Consider the following 17,085-nt stretch of genomic DNA (forward strand, 5'->3'; position numbering starts at 1 on the left):
TAACTTGACGAGACGTTTACCTTTAAGATCTCAAAGTGGTGGAGGCAGTGGTAAACTGGGGTCAGGAGCAGGCGAGGTAATACGTACTGCACAGCCTCTTTAAAGCCTTCACATATTGACTGTAAAAGAGAAAAAACAACAATATACTGAACAGAAATATTAGAACATCAGTACTTAACGCTGGACCCATTTTTGTTATGAATTCACTTTTGCCCTAATGCACATGTGTCTGAACTGTCTCAGGTTTAAGATGAGCCGTGCTCTCTGACCTGGAGGTAGAAAGCTGCACCGGGTTTGGACAGCTGGCTGAGGAAGTGGTCATGGAATCCTGGCCGTAGGATGTCCTGAGCGTACGTCTCGTAGGGGTCAAAGGCCAGCTCCTGAGAAATGGACCCACCCACCCAGAAGTTAACAATGCGATACTGAATCCCTCCCTACATTCCTGTCTCTCTAATTACAACAGCAGAACCCTAAGGATGAAACACAATCAAGCCTTTCCACAAAGATGGAACGACTTCAAGTAGAATTTAAAAGATGTGTGCGTGTGTGAGACAGTTTTTTTTATATATATATATATATATATATATGTATATACACACAAGTAGATCGAGACGTCTGCCTAATACACTACTGTTTGAAGCCTGACCTCGGCCAAGTCCTCAAAGCACCGGCCCACCAGGGGGTGAGGGCTTCCCTCGTCGGTCATCTCTACAGTGTCCTCGATGAGCCCCAGCAGCTTCAGTGTCACCTCGTGGATGTCCACTATACGACTAAAGATGTTCTCCACATCCTGCAGGGGGCAGCACACAGAAGCAAGTGCGCACAAAGCACATTTAAGTACAAAATTAACAATACAATATAAAAAAAACAATATTATTCTACAGATAAAGTTAAAAAATGGCTGAGTGGCTCCTTTTAGAGCTTTTAAAATTTTTGGACACCTAAAGCATTTTACTTCGCCGTAGTGAAAAGCAGATTGAACGACACGAGCGCGTGACTCACGTGGTGCGAGAAGAGCATGATGTTGGTGGCGAATGGCTCACGGAACACCTTGATGATAAGGTTCAAGTCTCTCAGGTACTGACGCACCTCAGCCATGAACGCTTTGACCAGGTCGTAGTAGGTCTGCGCTTCAGACGCCGATGGCTCCTCGTCCATGAGGGGGAAGCCGCTGATGTCCTCCTCGTCCTGATGAAACATGTCCATCAACACCTGCAGGAAGATAAAGGTAAATGTGCTTGATATAACTGAGTTATAGGTCTAATAAATATGATAAATACATATTCACTACACTTTCTATCACTGCTGAATTCTAAATTCTGATCGGATTAAATGTTGCTCTGCTGAGATCAATTGCTAATTAAAGGTTAATATGAATGACCTCATTTTAATACGTACTTGCTCCAGGAATAACAACAAGCACAAGAATTTGACAGCAAATCCATTAAAGCAAATTATAAGAAGACATTTTTTAAAACAGTAAACAGTTAGTAAAGTCAACATTTTTATTTTATTACTTTTAAGAAAGGCTCATACCTAAATTGCGCTCATAGCTATTGAGACTTAAAAAAATAATATTTTGGAGAGGTTAAAGCACCTGCTCATGTTACTAGGTCACTTCTCAGTGCCTCCTTGATCACCGCACACCAAGATTTTTTTGTTTTCATGTATATCGGCAACATCTGTTTGATGTAAACATCTGCACACTGCTCAGCGATAAATAATACGAGGGGCGTTCAAGTCTAACTGGGACTTTGACTTGACCTTAACATTTACAGGAGAAATTTAACTTCCTAGTGAGAAAGTGATGCATGCAAGGTGCTACCCAAATTCCGTCTGTTAGTCACAAATCAATAATTTTGTCTGTGTGCTAACCCGCTTTCTTTCTGTTCACAGGTTGTCAAATGTTGTCAAAAGTGATTGCACCCTTTAAGCACTTAAATAAACTTAGGTTTATCTTAGGTAAGATAACTACGGTATGACTGATGTCAAATAAATATAAAAAATCTCAGATTCACTTGGACACTGTGGAGGGCCCTAGAACAAATAATTCATACATCTACACCTACTTTAGGGATTCGGTGTGTTTGTGTGTACCTTATCGGCGCACATGGCGACACTGATGTCCTGCTGTGAGATTTCATAATGGCGTATATTTCGTACGTAGTTGCCAGCCAGCTTCAGGATGTCCGCTGAGATGTATTCCAACACCGCCACGATGTACACAGACACCTGGTGGTCTATTTTGTAGCCTAGTACCTCCTGACACGGAGAACACAAACAGGGTCAGAGTGAGAGCATGCTTGTTATCTTAGGAGCGTGTTAGAGGGCATGATTTCACATGAACATTTTCCACACCGAGTATCAAAAATGGTAAAAACAACGATTGTTTCAGGCCGTAGCAGACCTCTCCACCCAGCTGCATTCTTTTCCTGCTGCGTAATTGGCAGCGCAAGCGGCTTCAAAACGCCAGCTTACGGGATTTATGCTTAGTCACAAAGAAGGCCTTACGGGTTCATCACGGCTCCCTCTGGTGGATGATATGGTGGGGTGCAGGTATGGAAAGTCCCCAGCTAACCGTTAAGAGGGGTTGGTTTTGTTTTGGAGGTCACATCTGGGGTATGGATGGACAGCTGGGATGCCAGATTGTGTAGACCGTTTCACACAGAGCTCATTATACTCTGCACTGGTGCAAACTTTAATTATGTAAAATATCACATCAATAATTATTTTAAATATATGAAAAAAATTATACACTTTAAATTTTATATATATATATATATATATATATATATATATATATATATATATAGTTTTTTCCATAAAAATACATAAAATATTTTATTATATACTTTATTAAATAATTAAAAACATAATTTTTGTATTTAATTTTATTTTAAAAAAATATTATTGATGTAACATTTCCAATTTTATTCGTTTATTTATTTACCTATTTTTCAAACATGCATCAGCCAAAAGACATTCTGATATTTAAAATTTTTTGAAAGCAAAACGCACCAATATCATTAATTTTAATATAAATAAAATGTTATTATACACTTACATAATTCATATAAAAATACATAAAATATTTTATTATATACTTAATTATTGTATTTAATTTAAAGACATTTTTTATTTATTTATGCAACATTTTCTAATTTTTTTAATGAATTAATTTTTGCAACAAAACCTTGAGTATCAGGGTAAAAGACATTCAAATATTTAGATTTTCTTAATTTTTTGGAAACAAAAAGCACCAGTATCAGTAGTTTAAACATAATAAATAAATAAATGAGAAAAGGATAGACTTTCTGACTCATGCACCCTAAATAAAAGAATGTCTTTATCTGGCACAGATATGGCTTTAAAATAATACTGTATTTAAGAAAAGTTATTAAGGCGAGTCTTAAAGTGCCGCACCTTGAGAAGCGGGTGAATCTTATCCACAGGCAGAGCCAGCGGGTTCCTCCTCTTCCTCTTCTCGATGGCCGCCTGGGCGTCCGCGATGGCCCACTTATCGATGGGGTGAGGGAAACTCTTCTGGACTCGCTCCTGCCAAACCACAGTGAGACAGCGACACAGAACGATGGCTTTATTCATTTTTTTTTTTTTTTATTATTAAACAGGTAAAAAGACATTTTACGACTAAATGGGGTTCGAAACTCGGGGTTTGTACATCCTTCTGTACCAACCTGGTTTCACAGACAGGGGTACATGAACGTGACCTTTCTTATGAGAGGCAGATGAAAGAGAGAAACAAGGGAAGAGATGATCATAGAAAATATGGGCAGAATAATAGGAACGTGGGATACGCATGGCAGAATAAAACAGGCAGTTTGTGGCACAGTGATGTGTGACGGCAAAACAAATAAAGCACCTTTCCAGCTCACGCAAGGCGTCTGTGCGTGGAAAAAAAAAAAAAAGATCAGAAAGACAAAGAGTTGAGAAATGGGTCAGTAACAAATCAGCAAAGGGCATCAACATCTTAATGTGAAATGCAACTACTAAACACCCTGTTAGAGGTAAATACAGTAAAACCTCGAACAAGGAAAACGAACAAGTACGAGTACCGAGTATCATGTATTACGCATGCACTTCTTGTTTTGATTCTGAGCGTCATGTGATCACAACTGAGCCAACGGTTTTTCTCTCTCTTGCACTGCTGAATTGTGGGTAATCGTCTGCCCTGCTGGGTCTTAGTGCGCGTCTCTCACTGGTATAATCAACATCCGTGCACGCGTGTACTGTTTACTATAACACTGACCATGTGTGTGTGTGTAAAACATTTTTTTGTATCTGCATTTGTTGTTTATTTATTGTTTGTGTGTACTGCGCGCGTGTACTGTTTATTATAACACACGTGTGTGTGCGCGTGTAAAGCAAAGGAAAGTCTCGTTAGAAGGATAAAGATCCATTTTCTCCCTCAGCCTCTCAGTATCAACTTGCACGTTGTGTGCGTGCTTTATTGGACACCATGTCCCTTCTCACTCACACACACTCACACACACCCCTCCTCCTTTCGCCTTCTCTCACACACACACACACACACACACACACACACTTCCTCTTCACGCCTTCACACACAAACACACACAGACACATACACTCACTCTCTGCTCTACACAGAAACTCTGCTCTGTTGCGATTCTTTTCAAAGGTAAAAAATTTTTACTTTACAGCAGTGATTCCGTTAGTATGCGCTCACGATGTTCGTAGCGATGTTCCTTGTTCATTTTTCCAATAAAACAGTCTTTATGTAAATGTGTGTGGGTGGGTGGGTGAGTGTGTGTGTGTGTGTGTGTGTGTGTGTGTGTGTGTGTGTGTGTGCGTCAAAAACTCAAATAAGGCAGGAGGAAGGGTTACTATGTAAGACGAGAAGAGGGGAGGGGCTGATTCCTCCTCTCCTCTTACTTTAGCTTCACACACACACACACACACACACAGCACCTGCAACATAAACAAACACTTATCTGTCGGGATTTATTTTAACTTTTCTTAAGGTAAATTATTTTTATGTATTTATTTTTTGATGGCTGTGGAACGAATAATTTGAGTTTCCATTATTTCTTATGGGGAAACTCAAGTGTTTGGTTTACGAGTGTTTTAAAATATGAGCCCGCTACCGGAACGAGTTATGCTCGTAATCCAAGGTTGCACTGTACTTATACAGAAGGTGTTTTATTTCTTTTGCAACACAGGAATCTCCAAACATTTATAAGTGTTTGTATTATTACAAAAAAAAAAAAAAAAAAAAAAAAAAAGACATGTGGTCTTTCCACATGTGAACATGCTAAATTTTTTTATGCTGTACAGAAAAGGTGATGTTACAATATTTTTTTTTGAGAAATAAATATTACTTATTAAAGTGGCAGGTAGATCAGGGTCACATGAGGTATTTTCTTCAATAATGTTTTTTGTGACATCAATGTACTTAACTATCAATTATTCGAGCCGGTGATCCTGGTACTGAGATGTTTATTTTGTTATCCTTCTCGTTGGCTCAAAAGTTTTAATATGTAAACACGGACGCATAAATCAACTCCAACAGGAGACGGATAGTGATAGGGCGCGGTGGGAAAGTGCTCGACCTATCATCCAGAGTTTGCAAGTTCGATTCCTGATGCTGTAACCTCCCACAGTTGGGGGCCTGAAAGAGGCCCTTTAGCATTTGACGTGGTAGAACTCTAGTGATGGGTGGGGATTGAATATGACTAAATTAGGAAAAAAAATCTGGGGGGAAAAAACTAAAAAATACTGCTTTACTATCTTCTCATCATTTTACTGAGAGCTGAATGATAGAAAACTAAAATTATACTCAATAATTCATCAATACTTCAATCAATAGTTTTTGTCATATACACTGTACAGTAGTGTATATCCTGGTATCTTTTTTTTAAACCTTAAAAACGACCTTTAAAAAAAAAATATATATATATATATATATATATATATATATATATATATTTACTTTTGTTCGTTATGAAAACGTATTTCAATTATTCTAATGCAATAAAAAAAAACTTTTTACTCGGTTTTGCTTTTTGTCCATTTTAGATGACATTCATATATCATTTTTTCTGCACTACTGTTTGCATAAACCTGCATAGTGCATAATGACGCATATTACATATTATTTATTCATTTTTTCATAAACACTACTCACTAGCTTTCGCTATACAAACATTACTACTAATTAAGCTTAATAAGAAAAGTTTGGTCAAATTCCCATAAGCGATTTAGGGGGAGTTGCGTATAGAAGTAAAGTGTGACCATGAGGGGCGACAGGGAGGCAAATACACAGGCAGACGACGTAAAAACCTGTGATCTGAATTACTGTCGCCCCTCATTCTCCCCTGAGAATCCGACAGCGCTGTTGTTGAAATTAAAATGTGTTACGCAAAACAATTAAATCAAACAAAAGCAAAAGTAAAGCAGAGCACAGTACTTAAGTGAATATTTATGTAATAAGATACAGATTTTTTTTATGTGTATTTTTGCCACAAATAACTCTGTTTCATAAGGACGTGCTCTAGCATGTTTTAGTCAGACTTGTTTCCAGTATTTTGCAATATTACATCACCTCTGAGAAGGAAAGAGATGCTTACTGGTAAATCTGTTCTCCATTACCATTACTAATGCGTAAAAAAAAAACTAGTCTACAAGCGTCTGCATTAGCAAGACTGCATTAGCCAGCAAGATTCCTTGCAGCACATTAACAGGTTGTCTGAAAGTATCAGTGTGAAACTCTTTCTTAAACACAAGTTTACCTCCACATCCTGCACGGTGCGAGGCTGGGCCTGACAGAGCATGCTCAGTAGCAGCAGAATCAGCTCCTCGATGTACTGAAGAGCCTCCTCCTGAGACGACAGCTTGGGGTGTACCTGACTTAGCACCTGCATTAAAAACACACACACAAACACACACGTGATTAATAATGCAAAAACCACAAAGTGGTTTTTCCGTGCACGTTTACATTTCGAGTTGATGATTTATGAGTTATGATTCAGATTTCCGGAAGCGATGATATCTTTAATTTTGCAAGCTTCCCCCTTATATATCTGAGAAGTGAAGGGTTCAGATGATTGGTGGGGTTTGAACTCGTGATACACATTAACCACCAAGCTACTCCTGCCCCAAAATATAACTAAGGCCATTTGCACACTAGACACAATTGATATGTACTATTTAAGAATTTATAGCGTTCACTTTTTTCTTTGGTTCTCCGTTTTTTTCACGCATTTACAAGCTCACTAATACAGCAGGTGGCAGTAAGCACCTACTTGGTTTGTAAAGCGCTTTAAACACAAGAGAAGAAGAGAACATAAAAAGTTTAACTTCGTCCCATGCCTAATATTGTTAATAATAATAACATAGTTGATATACTGGAAACAATTGCAAAGAGTAACACTCTCGCGTGCCTTTCTTCTTTAACAGCTATGGCTCTGTAGGTCAGGGGATGAGATTGGCGCGTCCTACGGACACAGATTTCAGTGGAGAATGTTGTTTAGAAGATGTCCCATCAAAAGAGATCTCTACTTCCATTCTCAGGTACGATTGTGTCCAATGCCCGAGTGTGCTGTTCTTAAGACCGCCCTTTTCACCAGACTCGCACTCAAATGTTCTCGGAAACGAACCCAGGGCCTTAACGTGAAGACGACCCGTGTGAAATTTTAAAGACATAGATGATGGTGGATTAAAAGAAAATATAATGATGACACTTTTATCAACCAGACTATTCTACACCTATTCCTACTTGAAAACCCAATTTGTCATAATTATGATTTGACTTTATATCCTTTTAGGTATTACTGTAATTTTAGGCAAGGAATAATTCACTTGGGGATTGTGGTGTTATGAAAGAAATCATCAAGGGTCCAAGGAGTTGCTTTAAAGTTACTTTGCCAACAATTCATGTATAGCCAAACTGAATCCGATTTTTATAAAAATCTATTTTTTTCATCTATAAATGTTTGCAATTAAAGTGGTAAAATGTTGCAGTTCCTCTTTGATCCTACAGGTGGTGCACTTTAAGCTATTCACACATTGGCAGGCAGCACAGCAAATTTTATGCCAAGTTTATTTAGAATTAAATGTGCCGCGCCTTCGTTCGCATGGAATTTAATCGCGTTTTAAAAGCGCATTTTCATAAAAAAATGTATGGCACCATCTGTTGACTTTTGGAATTAATTAAAATTTTTATGCGTTACTGTAAAGTGTCCGGAATTAAAGCGTGGGATCTCGTTTATTAAGTAGATTTTGCACACTTATAAATGCATATTTAAAAAATGTACAGCGCCATCTGTTGAATTTTGAGATAAAGTAATGATATTTTTCAAGGTACGTAGATTATTATTATTATGAAGTAAGGGCGTTTTTCATTTAAATTTCAAAGTAGCATATCTTCTATAAACTATAAAAATCGAATCAGCTCCTGGGTATTATGATATCATATCAGGTGCTAACGAATTAACTATTTATATAACTATACATAATATAACTATTTTTCAATATGTGCATGTCCTATATTCCTTTATACACCCAAGTAATTTGCCTACTTTTACATTTGTCAATTTATTAGATAATGATAGGTGACATTTTTATACATTTATTAAGGCATTTTAATTTTTTACTTTTTATAACGTGTCCTGTTATAAAGAGACAATTAGCATTCCCCCCCACCCCCCTTTCTTTAAGGAAAAAAAAAAAAAGATGAACACAAACTAACCCTGACGAAGCACTGACAGTGGAAACTCCTTCCAGAAATGTTAAATGTCACCTTAGAAATGTTCAAAGATTTATATGTTTTAAAGTGTTTATTATTAGTTTCTGATTAGGCAACCCTTCTGCCATATGAGTCCATGTGAATGAGTTATTACTATAAACACAATGTATTATCCTGTACATAATGAGCGCATTAATCCCGATTTGAGCATGGAATTCCACAGCACAGCAATAAATAACTCTAAACCACAGCAACACAACATTGACGAGAGCCCATCACACGAGCGTGTGTGGTTTCTAAACACTCACTCTTCCCTCGATCCCGCTACTGAAACTATGCGACCGTCAGAATGCAGTGACGTAATGCAGGCCGTGTGGAGGATCACATGACGATGTGACACCGTCGGTTTCACTTCAGCGCAGGGTTCTCATGGCTACGGAAACAATGAGTCCGTTTTCGACGTGCGTATTTTTGGACACTGAACTTTCCGAGCTGAAAGCAAACCGGCGCGTGTGTGACTTCTCAGCAACAACCATGGCTCCTTTTCTCGCTCTCGGCCTAGCCGAGGCCTCGTGTCATAACATGACTAATCGTGTTAACAGTGTCTTTTCAACCGCCTTCTCACATTTCACCGTGTCACGCTTTCTTTGTAGAGATGAACCCAAGTCTGTGAAAGATGAACCCAAGTCTGTGAAACAGACGAGCAAAGTTTCACTCCTCTCTCTCGTACTAGAAGGGAGAGGAAAATAAATAAATAAATAAATAAATAATAATAAAACATTTTTTAAAGCTGTCCATAAATGTCCTTATTTCCTGGTTTACAGTTAAAGTGGTCGTGGGAGATTCCCTTGGTAATCATCGTCTAGTTTTCCGCTCATGCACAAAGCACATGAGATACATAAGAGCAAGTGCAACTTCAACAAGCAAATAAAAAAAAATTTAAAAAAATGACCTCACTCCTGTTTTTCCCCCCCTCTGTATGTCATGGAAAATCATTAGCTATCTTTGTTCAGTTAAAAAAGAAAGAGCGTCATCAGCATCTTTACCACGGTGTAAATGCTGTAACTGCAAGGCCACAACTGCGGGAGTTTTTCCCATTGGAACAAACCGTTTTCAGAGAGAGCCACCTTTTACTGTCGTCAGCCCACTTATTTTATTCATCCCTGCGTCTACAGTAATCTGCACCATAGGTCAAATGACGGTGTTGTAAAGTATATTGAAGTAAAACCACTTTTTTAAACATCATATAAAACTAATGCTTCCAAACAGTGCGTTTAACTCTACCCTTGTAAGATTTCCTATTTTGAGATATTCATGCAGGAAAACTTCCTCAAGCGATCGAGATTAGTTACAGCATAAGAAGAGTTCCTTCTCCTAATGGCCATGCTGTCGACTTAAACTCATCAACCTGCTCAATCAAGCAGGTCTGCATAATTAACCAAGTTCTGGCACTGATCTTCTGTCTTCTTACAATCAGCTAACCGAGAAGAAACAAGACGATGATGCATGCAGCTTTCGTCAAGTGTTAACTGTCAAACGAGAACCCGGACGAAGTTAAACATGCTTTTCAGGAAATTATCTAAAAATCATGTTTTCTCTAAATTACATTTCTTTAACAGGAACGTGCGTTGAACACTCTGAATCAGCTATACTGTGCTTCTTGTATCTCCTCGGATGCTGTATGAGTAACGGACATCTGAAAACATCTACAACTAAAACAAACAACACATCAGAGACGGACAAGTCAGTAGTCTGGACACCGTGGACTAACAGTTATTTGTCCTCTTAGGGTTTTCTCTGGCTGGGGGAAGCTCTACGGCTGTTTGACAAAGATTTGATATCTGTCCCTGTCAGATTTTAGGAAGGAGGTTTGGTCTAAGTGCCTGTTAGGTTTAAGAAAGAAGTTGTGGCCTAAGTACCTGTCAAGTTAAAGAAAGGAGGTGTGGCCTATGTGCCTGTCAGTGCTAAGGAAGAAGGTGTGGCCTAAGCGCTTGTAAAGTTATAGAAAGGAGGTGTGGCCTATGTGCCTGACCGTTCTAAGAAAAGAATTGGGTCTTAGGATTTAACCAGATTTTAGGAAGAAGGTGTGTCTTAGATGTGGCAGTTCCAAAAAAGGGCGCGTGGCTTCTATACCCATCAGTTACAGAGAAGTGGGTGTGACTTCTAAGTCTCTCAGAAATCAGGACCTCACATCATACTAATTAAATATCGACACCTTCACTAAATGTGCCGTTTTCACTCAACCCTTCCTGCAATTCAGACTCTAGTTAAATATAAATCATCAGTTCGCTACCAGGTCAGAGCATGCCAGGCTAAGCTAAAACTATGTGAGGAATCGTGTTCTTGGGCTCAGGGGCCAGCGCTGACCTGCACGTGGCCACAAGCAAGCATGTCAGCATGCCAGAGACAGCGGGATGCTGCTGGTTCAGCATGACGGGACTGCGGTGTACTAACACAGAAGTGAGAGAGGAGAGGGTGGTCCAGGTCAGCAAATCAAAAAGCAAATTTAGGGACAGAGTTCATTTACAGGCATTAAAAGGTGTTGTTGTTTTTTTTTTTTAACAACACCGACTTAGCAAAGTAAAAATAAATTCTTACATTTGTTGTTTCAGTACAAACTAATGCACAAACTGGGATCATGTTTCAACAGCTACTTATTTTAGGACCAAACAAATAAATACATTTAGTACAGTTTAAAAAACTAATTAATAATTGACAAACTACACAGGGGCTCTGTTGTATTAATCCTAGAGAGTTCGAGTTAACGCTGTTCTATATCTGAAACTTGAAAAACAAATTGTAAGGAAATTAAACTTTAATACTCTATGAGAGTGACAAGGCAAGGCAAAAAAAAAACTGTTAAACCAAAAAGTAGCCTAGCTACTTTCCTTTACTGAGTCATGTGTTCACAAGCCATGCACTCGATTCATGACGCACAGTCTGTGACTAATTAATAATTAAACAAATATGTAAGTGTTCACAGACACCCAGGGAAAACGAGGGAAAATAGGACAGCTGAACAAGTTTGTGAACTTGCGCTGCACTTCTGCTAGTGTTCACATTAAGGCCACAAACACCCCCAGTATTTCAGAGTGTATAATAATCCAGTCTGTGAAGCCTTGTTGTGGGTGAACTACGTAGCAGGAGTAAAAAGGGAGGCCTGCCAGGCGGCTGGTGCTAGAGCCCGGATGATGTAGCGCACTCGAACACGCGCGCTTGCTACGCCAGCACATTCCCAGCCTGTGGGACCGTGTTTGAAGCCGCGCGAGCCGGCGCCAAACCCGCCAAGCCGATGGGAGGGAGGGCGTGCCCCGGCGTCTCGTCTTTGTGCGTGTTGACACAGCCAGAAATAAAGCTAGGAGAAGATGAGAAACTCGAGCTTGAGAGAAATAAAAAGGAGCCGCTGACCGAGGTCCTCTTTTGCACAACAAGGATTTCAACTGCATACATAATATAATGATTTCCTTCTTTTCTCCATGTCTACCATGTGGTTTCCTCTTGATTCCTTCGCGTTTTTTTTCCCTCCTCATTTCCTTCTAACACCATCTCTGATCTCCAGAAATTGGCCACATGATGGTAGCGATGCCTTGGCCGTCATGCCCACTACTGCATTCCTCACATTCCTGTGGGCCACAATGGCACCTCGGTACTCGGGATACAGTAATGCGGCACACGAGCTTGTCTGTGCCTGATTTGAAGCTTCTCCAGCGTTCCTCTTCTGCTTCAAGACCCTCTCTCACACACATACAAACAGGGTCACGTGTGTTACAAAATACTTAAGACTTCAAATTAGTTTGGTTAATAACCGGCAATGTTTTTTTTTAATTAATAAAACTGAACACAATGTCTATAGACAGACCTGGAAATATTGGCACCCTCTGTAAAAAGAGCAGAACACCTGGACGCCTTAATCAGTGATAGATTAATCATTAATAATTAATGGTCACAAAGAACACTTTTTTCTCAACAAGTTAGTTAGGCGAGACAAATTACTCACTCACTCATCATCTATACCATTTTGTCCTGCATACAGGGTCACGAGGGGAGACTTAGGAGCACAACAGGGCGCGCGCACACACACGCACACTCATTCATTCACACACTACAGGTAATTTGGGGACGCCCATTAGCCTAATCTGCATGTCTTTGGACTGTGGGAGAAAATCGTAGAACCCAGAGGAAACTCACCATATACTGGAAAAACGTGCAAACTGGCAATCAAACCCCAACCCTGGAGATGCAAAGCACCAGTGCTATTTGGGCTAGGCTTAGGTTTTACCTTCCACAGTGGACCCTGGAGGTGCGAGGCACCAGTGCTATTTGGGCTAGGCTTAGGTTTAACCTTCCACAGTGCGATGTACAGTTACACTATATTACACAGTTACATTATATTTGGGCTTCACCGTAATTTATAAGCAAAAACACTGTTGTTTGCACATACGTGAATTATAAGGAGCGTTAAAGTCAAACCAGAACTATTAGTAGTCCAATCATGGCTGCGGCGAACTGAGAAAATTTTCTACCTTGATTGTGTCCAAGCACTGGTGAAACACTGGGATAAATGCATTAGGGCATTATAGTGAGAAATAAAGGGAGTTTTTAAACTCATAACTGTGTCCTAATATATAGCGCAACCAAAAGTCCCAGTTTGACTTGAACGACCCTTATATATTTTCGCTTGTTCAACATCTGTCAAAAACTCTCTCACCCTTTGCTCCACAGTTTTTAAGTAAATAAAAAAAATAATAAACCAGACGGTGCTGAACTGCCACCAGTCCAATTAAATAAAGCCCACCTATTTATTTATATATACCTTCTTTTACTCAAATAAGCCTAATATTGATTTCAAGACCAAACACATTTTTCCCAAGCAAAGACCTGGCAACACAGCTTGTTCAACTTTCTAACAAGTGAAAGGGGAAAAAAAAAAAGCCTGTGATTTTTATGATCCGTTACACCGCTCGCTATGCTGTCAAAAATACTCCTCTGGTCTCTCTCTCTCTCTCTCTCTCTGTCCATAATTAAAATTATAAAAAGTATAAAAGTATAATCTGGCACCAGGTTCTAAAGTTCGCCGAAAGTGAAAGTGCGCCCTACTTGTAGCAAACGAGTTAACAGAAAAGTGATCTAAAGAGTATTATTATGCAAAACAAACATTTTACAGTTAATACATTTTTTAAATCGGTTAATGATTCTTGATTAACGATTTATGTGATCAATGATTAACCACGAACGTCCCTGATATACACTGATCATGATACAAAATCATGCTTTTGAAAATCATGATACATGCTTGTTGTAAAAATTACAAAACCCTGTGCTTTAAAGATTGATTCGGACTATACAAGTACAAAATAAATCGATGATTTATTCAATGAGTTATAATGATTATGATAAGTGACACGGTTATTGTCTTGGCCTTGCACATTTATCTATAAAAATATATTTTTGAAAATTGTTCTGTGTAGCCTATACTGTCTTTCTTCCATGGCACTGAGATCACATGACCCGAGACTTTATTATAATTTTCCCCAATTAACCATTAACAACCATCATGGCCAACCGAGGCAAAAAAAATAATTTATTATAATAATTTTTGGCAGTTTTTCACGAAATCTGCCAAGACCGACATCTTTTTTGTTTTGGCATCTTGTCACGTGAACGTTGCATTTGATGAGTATCAATATTCATTAGCATCTGCCAAAGATGGGCATATACACCCTAAGATCAGCCTTGTCTGTTCAATTATTTCAATGTTTTCAATGTTTGAAAAATGTATTTTTTTCTTTTCATTTTATTATACATCCTTATACAAGTAATACAAATTTTAAAAACCATGTATGTTATGTGACAATCTTTAACCCCAAACAAAGAACATCAATTAACACACATAAAAACACTTCTGCATCGCTACAATAAGTGTTTGGCTGCCTCGTAATAAAACCCCCACAGTCCACTTCAGCTTTTACATCACACGTTCTTTTTTTTTTTTCCTGACTACACAGAAAGAGAAAGTTTCCTGCACTGAAACCAAGCTGAAACTTTCGTTGTGTACATACAGTGAAAGTCAACTATTCAACAGAAACTACAGAAAACTCCCATGGAGTCATCAGCAACGACTGAATGAGAAATTATGGGCCCCAAAATAAACCTAACACCAAAAGAAGAAAAAAAACCTCTCACGCTCAAGTTTCTTAAGGCGGCGTTTCCTTAAAAGCACATTAAGCACGTAGGAAGCTTGATCCGTCCAAATCGCAGCCCGCTGTTACTGCGGCAAGCTGCACTCAGAACCGTCACTGACTTCCGAGCAAAACCATGTCAGGAAAAAGTGCTCATCCTTTAACACATACCCGGCACTGCACTCTCACACAGCCGGTAACATGACCACATGCGTCATGAGCCATATCCGGATCAGTTTACTGGCGAGATGTCCTTAAGAATAATTTCTTTTTAAAGTATCTTCTCAGATATAATATTTTAAATAATACCCCTGTGAAATCCAATTAGACGACAGGACACTCTTTATAGAAGCATTTAAAGAGGTTTGGAATCATGTAAACTAGAAACGCCCCGAGATTGCACATTTGAAGTGTCTAGTATTATCTTACAAAGAGCGTTTCACACCTCACATGTGTGCAGCTACAAGAAAGTAATCAACGACTGGATCCGACATGAAGAGGCATTTCTAGTTACTGTTTTTCTATAACATCATTTTCTGATGCTGATTTCATTCTAATCACACCTAAAGTTTTTCCCAAACGACTGTTTAAAGCACTGAAACTGGAGACTCCTTTCATAACCCTTATGGGTTAAAGCTTTGTCATAACGATTTGCTGAACAGCGAAAAATCATTCTTAGCATTAAACACCAGTCCGCCTGAGGCAGATTCAAAGATTTTGTTTCATTTCATAGGAGCTTGATATTTAAACGGTGCGCAAGTGAACGCGCCCTTAGTGAAGGTGAAACGGTGCTTCGAGAGTGTCTGAAGCGATGCCCAGGGCAAGGTTTCTGCTGACTGTGCAGCCTTATTCTGCACAGCACTACATGCTCGAGTTGTTTGTATACATCGATATGAACTTCTTAGCCTTTGGAATCTCACAGGAAACAACACAACAAATCTTTACAGATTTCCCTGCACTTTTAATAAAAATAATAATAATAATAATGATAATAATAATAACAACGTGATGATGTGTTACGTTCGGACATATTCGGACCACGCTAAATAAATAAATAAATAACAGATTTTACGCTGTCCTGGTGTGATGCATTAGAGCACCACTATACTGAGAGCACCACTTAGACGACTCTCTAATCAGACATCAGCGTAATACGAGTGCTGCACTTTGCAATATTGGCTATCACGTTGCACTGGGCAATGTTACGATAACAATTAGGAAACGCCGGATTCGCTGCAATATGATCAGATCAGCCAAGCCAGCACTAAACTAAACCCCAGTGTCTAAGGTAAGGACCGGTCCATAGTTCAGTGACCAGACTCAGAGTCCGGGCTGTTTACACAAACCATCGTTCACGTCCAGGACTAAAGCTCTACCTAGGAGTGGATCATAAATCAAGGCGACTGGCATGTTCTCGAGGGAACGACAGGAGGGTCGAGCGGTCCGCGGGTGGGAAAAACAATTTTAAAAAACGAAAGCACAGTTTGCACGTGCTCAGTGAGCAAGCGTGACGTTTGTAAAAGCTCAACCTGTGCACACATCTCTCTCTCTCTCACTCACACACATACACACAGACAGACAGATTTTCCTGACAACCACGCAAGCCTTTTCGAGAAAGTCAAGAGCTAGGTATGAATTTTAATTTGACTCTGCGCTCGAGTCGTTTTTGAAGCCCCTGCTGTTGCTATGGATTCAGAGTGACAGAAGATGGAGCAGAAAAGAGACTGGCTGAGAAACTGGGAGTGTGAGCACGTCCGCCTTCACACAGGACCAGGAGCTCAAGTCACTCACACACGCACATACACACAACGGCTAAAACTCAGCTGGATGGGCCGTTAGACGTAACGTGCCCTCTGTAGGGTGTGGTCTATAAGAAAAACAAAGCCGGCTTTACGATGTACTGGTTTCATTAAAGACAAAAAGAAATTTATTATTAATGATTACTATTATTATTAATAAACTCACTTAATAAAGATGCTGCATTTAGATTTTGTCTCCAACTTCTTAAACAGATGTGTACTCACCCTATCGCCTTGTGCAATAATAGGCTCCTGACTGAAGTCAGGAACAGCCCAATGAAACGTTGTGTATGGATAAGACAGTTGCACATGCACAGTCATGCTTATTATTATAATAATTTTATTCACACCCAAATGTGTGAAATTCTTCGCTCCGGACTTA

The 17,085-nt window shown here is 39.2% G+C and overlaps 1 protein-coding gene across 2 annotated transcripts in view; it reads right to left on the reverse strand.

Moving 5' to 3' along the window:
• The window catches only part of sos1 (son of sevenless homolog 1 (Drosophila)), a 38,684-nt gene that overhangs the window by 19,169 nt on the left and 2,430 nt on the right, over window positions 1-17,085 (reverse strand). For both annotated transcript variants that reach the window (XM_053513664.1, XM_053513663.1), the window contains exons 2-8: window positions 6,771-6,896; window positions 3,424-3,555; window positions 2,098-2,262; window positions 1,003-1,212; window positions 647-790; window positions 270-380; window positions 21-119 (exon numbers count right to left, since the gene is read on the reverse strand). In XM_053513664.1, the coding sequence (XP_053369639.1) occupies window positions 21-119; window positions 270-380; window positions 647-790; window positions 1,003-1,212; window positions 2,098-2,262; window positions 3,424-3,555; window positions 6,771-6,896 (987 nt within the window). The remainder of the gene's footprint in view (window positions 1-20; window positions 120-269; window positions 381-646; window positions 791-1,002; window positions 1,213-2,097; window positions 2,263-3,423; window positions 3,556-6,770; window positions 6,897-17,085) is intronic.

This window comes from Clarias gariepinus, chromosome 15 (assembly GCF_024256425.1).
Source record: "Clarias gariepinus isolate MV-2021 ecotype Netherlands chromosome 15, CGAR_prim_01v2, whole genome shotgun sequence".
In the NCBI taxonomy this organism is placed as follows: domain Eukaryota; kingdom Metazoa; phylum Chordata; class Actinopteri; order Siluriformes; family Clariidae; genus Clarias; species Clarias gariepinus.